At 41.3% G+C, this 6627-nt stretch overlaps 1 protein-coding gene across 1 annotated transcript; it reads right to left on the bottom strand.

The window, feature by feature from the left end:
- Positions 1-2928: 2928 nt before the first annotated feature.
- Positions 2929-5817, bottom strand: DUSP1 (dual specificity phosphatase 1). Its single transcript, XM_069972283.1, has 4 exons — positions 5176-5817; positions 4904-5052; positions 4404-4623; positions 2929-4004 (listed from the first exon to the last, which is right to left on the bottom strand). Exons 1-4 carry the CDS (start codon positions 5543-5545, stop codon positions 3634-3636), a joined length of 1110 nt encoding a protein of 369 aa, XP_069828384.1. The 5' UTR covers positions 5546-5817; the 3' UTR covers positions 2929-3633.
- Positions 5818-6627: the final 810 nt, after the last annotated feature.

Genomic DNA, 6627 nt, shown 5'->3' with positions numbered 1-6627 from the left:
ATGAGGCCGAAGGGCATGTTTTGGTCTCTTGGTTTCCACTTACATACACTGGGACCTGGTTGCAAGTGTTGTGATTGCTGTGTTTTGCTACCTATACACCCCCTATAGGTACACTCCTGCCAGTTACTTTTCCATCCACCAGTCACTAAAGGAAAATCAAGATATTCCAGATCTCAAGAGGATGTTTATTTAGGGGCAAAGAGAAGGTTGCCTGCCTGTGTCTCTAGAGTCTGAGATGCCACGCTTATATGGAGAATACATATTTATCATTACCATTTACTATAATTATTAGATACAGTGTAACATTATTTTAATTATGAAAAATGCATGTATTTCATCAGTTTCGGCAAAGGACAGCTAGGATTTTATAATGTATAAATCATAAAAATATAAAATGTTCCTATATCCTATATAAGGAGGATGCGATTAAAGTGTGAGCACTTCTTGTAAAATTATACGTTCTCTCATTCAGATCTTATTGGTTAAGACTGGCCTTTAAAACCTCTCTTTCTGTATACATGTTATTTTACCATACATATACAGTGGTACCTTGGTTTAAGAGTAACTTGATTTAAGAGCGTTTTGGTTTAAGAGATCACAGTTTTTCAAAATTGTGACTCGGTTAAAGAGCATTGCTTTGGTTTAAGAGCTCCCTGTACTGGGTGAGAGCGGGAGTGGGGGAGGGGAATGGTCTGCATAGCGGGGCCTACAGCACTGTACTCTGACCCAGGAAGTGTCCCTCACCTTCCAAATCATAGCAGATCCACTTTAGGCTGTGGCTTACATCAGGGGACAGGACTGTGGAGGTAATCTCTTCATAGCTGTAACCCCTTTCCCTGGACAGAGAGTGCTGCATGTATGTGCCCACATCTTCCCTGCTCATTCCTTCATGCTCCCTGCAGTCTCTGTCAGCCCTTATGTTTCCCATCCTCTCCATTACTGTACATTAACTTATTATATCACATATTCTGCTGTTTCCGAATGTTTCATATGTTTTATATGTTATTCAGAATAATAAATCATTATTTTTGGGGTGTGGAACCAATTGTCTAAATTTTATATGATTTCTTATGGGAAAATTTGCTTTGGTTTAAGAGTGATTTGGATTACAAGCACGATCACAGAACGAATTATGCTCATAATCCAAGGCACCACTGTAATTGCTTATGTATATTGGTATTAGAAATACATGCTGTGTTCAGAATTACATTTGTATTTACATATCAAAATGCTTCTAAAGCTGTTAAAATGATACTTTAGGAAAATATATTTTTAAATCCACTGTTGTCAGAGTTGTTCAGATTTGTAAATTACTTCTATAAAAAAAAACTCCAGTCTTCCAGCACTTATCAGCTGCTGTATGTCCTACATATAGTAGTGTGTTCTTTGCACTCTGAAACAGTGCTTTCTGCTGCCACCTCTGTCCGTGTTGGAAACCAGAGCAGTAGTATATTCCCATAGGAAGTTTGTCCTGCTCCTGACATGGACAGAGGTGGCAGCAGAGAGCACTGTGTCGGACTGCAAGGAATACACCACTTCTGCAAAGCATACATCTGGGTGGTGAGATCTCCAGTGATCACTTAAACAGAGGGACAGAATCATTCTGCTAAGCGCTGTGCCCCTTGTCTGCTCAGCTCTGTCATGGTAAGCTAAGTCATGCAGGTGTATGGATCATGGAATATCTGCAAGACTTTCTATGAATCCATACACTGCTCACTCGGTCCTCCACGGAAAGCTAAGCAGGGCTGATCAGAAGCAATGGGCACACTGCTCGACAGAGCTCTTCTCCCCCTTCATCTTAGCAATTGGTGGGAGTCTCTGCATTCAGATCCTCACTGATCAAACATTATGACGTCACTTTAAAGCAGGCATAGGGAACCTTCAGCCCTCCAGCTGTATCAAAACTACAATTCCCATTATGCCTGGACAGCCAAAGCTAAAGCTTCGGCTGTCCAGGCATGATGGGAATTGTAGTTTTACAACAGCTGGAGGGCCGAAGGTTCCCCATGCCTGCTCTAAAGGTTGGTCATAAGAAATGCAATTATCAGCAACTGCATGCCCGTAGAGTTGAACTCATCTGCCAAACTTCATGAGTTTTGTATTGTTCTAAAGGCATACTAGGTGGGTTTCAGACTGATATATACTGCATAGAAGTCTATGGCCAGCAGTTTCTCAATCTGAGGTTGTCAAGTTGTTGAAGCCTCCAAGGCTTTTGTGTAGATTTCATTGTTTTTCTGACTCACTAAAGCACATTTCAAGGCTAACTGATGTAAGTTTCAGAAACGTTGGTAAGGATTACGATGAAAGGAGAGGCCCAGGCGCATTACAATGTTTTAGCTAGATAAAGAGAGGAAAGCTTTGTTGTATAGTATAACGCCATCAGGTATGTGACAAAATGTGATGTAAACTTATCACTGACTGGCATATTCTAACATAAGTTGAGAAAAAAAAAAACTCTCAGATTCTATAATATTAACATACAACTGATTTTCGTTGTGTACAAGCTGAAGATAATGGAATAAATAAAATATGAAACCTAATAGGGATATGGACTGGATATAGTGACAGTTTTTTATTAATATTTTATATAGAAAGTAATGAGGTATGTCATGTTTTGCCTTGTTCTTTTACATATAGCACCAACATATTCCATAGCTCTGTACAGAGTTTGGCATCACTCACATCACTGAGATTGGTTCCGTGTGAGTGTTTATGTGAACTTGTATTGATGTAAATGGGCTGTGAGCCCAATGACGACAGAGGCTGATGTGAGTGTATTGCTTGCGTAGGGCTGTGGAATATGCCGACACTGCAATACACAACTATACAAGGTTTGAAGTTTTGTGTGTAAATGTCAACTAAAGAGATGGAATTTGTAAAGCTATAAGTAATGAATATAGTGAATAAATACAAGACATCGGCACCACATTTCAGTACAAAGTCATAATTTATTCTATTCAGTATAAAAAGTCATAGTTCTGTAATAAAAATGTCTTCTCCCTGGAGAAGAAATATATTATTTTACATCATAAATAAGATCATAAGAGCCTATATACAATTGTCAGCAAACTCAGAAGAAGGCTCCGGCCTAGTGCTTTTTGTCATCAGTGCTTTGGAAACTGAAGCTGGTCTTGAATTACGAACAGGAATTACAGTACCAGAAAATACTGAGGTATTTCTTCTTTGCTTCGTTGAAAAGCTGAAATCTTAGGCATCTGAAGGCAGGACAAAAACTGCAGAATAAATAAGGACGTACATTTCTTCTTTACAATTTACAGGCAGCAGCCTTGCTTCAACTAGTAGCAGTACAAAAAGTTCAGGAATGGAAATACTGTTGAATCCCCATTAAACGGGGATTATAAACACGATTCGGACATAAAACAAAAGGCATTTGTGACCTGTCTTTTTTCTGATTTTCTAAGTGGTCAGGACATAGGTCCAAAATCATGACAAGTCATGTCAGTTGAGTGTTCAATGTGGTTTCACCAGTTCATTTTGTTCTTCAAGCCTAGTTGACTGTGATGGCTTTTAGAACAACACAAAATCATAAAGATAAAATAAAAAAAAAATTATTGCACTTCGAGTAACACATTTAGTCCATGTGCTTCAGTCCAGTTCTTTGTGCTGTGTCCCTTAGCAGCTTGGCGATGTAGTGATTGGACTTTGAAGGTAACTCAGAGAGCTCGCTGCTGGGTGAACAGGGATGGAAACTGGGAAATTGAAGACAGTAGTGGTAGATGTTCCCCTGTCCAAAACAGATATTGAGGGGCTACCAACTTCTGCCGAACAGGATGGGGCTAGTACTTGAGACTCAAACTGAAGAAGCTGTCCCATGAAACTGAAATTGGGGGAAATGATGCTCCTTCTTTGCTTGACAAACTCAAAAGCTTCATCCAGCTTCACACGGTTAGTCCTCATAAGATAGGCCAAGCAGATGGTAGCTGAACGAGAGATGCCAGCTTGACAGTGGACAAACACTCTTCCACCTTTATTTTTGACAGAGTCTGAAAATAATCAAAATGATAGGTTATTATAAACTTATAACAATATCAAATATAGAAAAGTTTTCCTTTCAGAACAAAAAAAGGGAAGTGGTTTGCTGCCCAGTAGGGAAGTTTCTATCACTGAACACTAGGGGGCAATGTTAAACACAAAAGGAGCTAATCCTATTCAACATTTATATGGTAATCTTGTCTGTCTACATATAAACAATGAGCTTTCTGCAGTTTTGAAGCATAGTTTGAAAAAAAAAAGGTCTACACATTAGAAAAAGTAATATAAAAGTAATGTAAAACTAACCTGGGATCATTTCAAAAGTGAACAAATATACTAATGTGTAAATTAACCTATTATTGTGTAAACTTTCTATTGTTCATAAATAGATGATCTAAAAAAATATTTACCTATAAAATCAATAGCTTCATTGAACCAGGAGCTGATGTCGGCCTTATGACTGTCTTCCACAGGAATGCTCTTGTACTGGTAGTGTCCTTCAAAGTGGTTGGGGCAATTCGCAGAAACATTGATCAGCGCCGTGATGCCAAGAGTGTCCAGCATGTCTTTTCTAGATGCATGGTATGCGCTGCCCAAGTACAAAAAAGGCAAGATTTCTACTGGTCCACCCTATAATAAAGCAAGAAAAGAGGCAAAATGGTTATTCATTTGATTACATTGGCAAACCTGCAGTTATTCACTAAGCAATGGGTGTTTGATATGTAAACATTGTATTGGGCAATGCGGGCAAAGTCAGCTTTTGGGAGAAGTTACTGCTTACATTGGGCATTGTCTATAGTAAGTAGTGTGCACAGGGCTAGGTAATTGGGAGTGGTGAGGAAGTGAGAAGCTTGTTTGACCTTAACCCTTTCCTAGTATAAAAAATTAAAGGGACATCATTTATACCAACCTGATCATATAGTGGGGTGCCACAGGGGGTACAGTTGGAATCTGCGCTGCCTGGAACGCTGTTGGCACTTAAGGGCAGACTCAGTCCCACTGGAGGAGAACATTTGTTGCAGAATTCAGGGCACTCAGAAGAGAATGCTTCATAACCACCTGAAAGAGAGAATATCGATTATTGGTTAGATTACATGACATTACATTACATGACAAGGGCTATAGCTAATAACACAGTGTGGGTATTGTCAACGAGAGTTTTGGAGGGAACATTCAATGTACCTTTCAGAAAGAAGATCCTGCTGCCCCGGGGGTCTCTGCACAGAGCAGTGACTGCCAGCATCATGGTGCTGTCCTTCCTGAGGGGCTCCAGCTCACATGTCCTCTCATCCAGCAATACAACAGCCTCATACAAGCCTGCGATCAGCCGGCAACGCTGCTCCTCATTGGGGATGATGTGTTCCAAGCCCATGCTGCCCTTCGCCCTTCTCTTCACTATGGTGCTGAACCTGACATTGCTGGAGCCCATGATGTGGGAAGAGCTGAAGGAAAAAAACGATCTACAGTCCAGCACCAGGCACTTGTGCGCCCTGTCTGCCAGGAGGGCTTTCAATGTACTGCAATCCATGCCACAAATCTCCATGTTGACCATAGCTCTTCTCCGTGAGGGGCTCAGTAGGTTCAATCCGTGCGTCTTCAGACCTGCTGCAGTGCACTAGTCCAGTGGATGGCTTGTAACAGAGGAAGGCTGTAGTCCAATGCAGTCGCCTTGTGACCACTTTGTCTGAGAATTGCAGGAATAATAAACTTGCTATAAATATAAATAATCGAGTCCTGTGAGGAGAGCCGCCAGCCCTTGTTTCTTGTGTCCTTGTGTTACTTGCTTTGGCTGGCTGGCTTTATCCTGCTTTAGAACAGTGAGCTCAGACAGGCTATTTATACAGAGCGGGAGGAGGCTGGCTTTTTTATGAATGGGATGGGTCGTGTCTAGAAGGGGGCAGCATCTGCTAGATCTGGTGACGTGAGAGCTACGTAGCCTTCAGCAGTCATGTGATCCCTCCTGCATTTCCCTCCTTTCTAGTCGGTGCACAGCTTGCCTGGGGCTACTAGCTGGGCACTGGCTGCACAATGTGGCCCAAGGGTGGTGTGGGGGATGTTGTTGTTGTATTTAGTTAGAGAGGACATTAGGTGCTAATGTGCTGAGTGTTTGTACTGTGCGCATAGTCTGGAGGAGTTTGTTGTGTGTAGGAGTTTATGTGTGAGGGGAGACTGAGGTCTAGGAAAGTGCAATGAGTTATTATTAGGGTACTGCTACATTTGGAATTTAATGTATGGTACAGGATAGCTGGTGTTTTCGTGGTTAATATGCTGTAAACAATGTTGGTAGTGCTTGGTTATGAAGATTTACATGGTCCTTTAGGGGTTACTGTGCCGTACAAGAGATCATAGTGGAGGTTAATACATAATACTGGGGTTTGGTGCTTAGGGGGGTAAACACATGATACAGTGGGCAGATGGTTTGGAGGATAATACATGATATAGAGGGTTGGTGCTTTTGGGGTTAATACATGATATGGAGGGCTGATGATTTGGGGGTTAATACATGATACAGGGGTTGGTGCTTTGGGTGTTTATACATGATATGGGGGGCTGATGATTTGGGGATTAACACTGGATACAAGAAGGTGGTACTTTGCGGGTTAACTGCTGGCATGGTGCTTTGCTATTATGAGT

The sequence above is a fragment of the Dendropsophus ebraccatus genome, chromosome 1 (assembly GCF_027789765.1).
Source record: "Dendropsophus ebraccatus isolate aDenEbr1 chromosome 1, aDenEbr1.pat, whole genome shotgun sequence".
NCBI classification, from domain to species: Eukaryota; Metazoa; Chordata; class Amphibia; order Anura; family Hylidae; genus Dendropsophus; species Dendropsophus ebraccatus.
This window is presented reverse-complemented; position numbering and strand designations above follow the sequence as displayed.

Bases quoted from the DNA above. Each gene is read 5' to 3' on its own strand.
- DUSP1 (XM_069972283.1), bottom strand. From the start codon at position 5,545: ATGGTCAACATGGAGATTTGTGGCATGGATTGCAGTACATTGAAAGCC. The intron at 4,624-4,903 runs GTTGGTATAAAT...GCTTTATTATAG, and splicing joins GCACCCCACTATATGATCAG to GGTGGACCAGTAGAAATCTT. The intron at 4,005-4,403 runs GTAAATATTTTT...GATTATTTTCAG, and splicing joins TGAAGCTATTGATTTTATAG to ACTCTGTCAAAAATAAAGGT.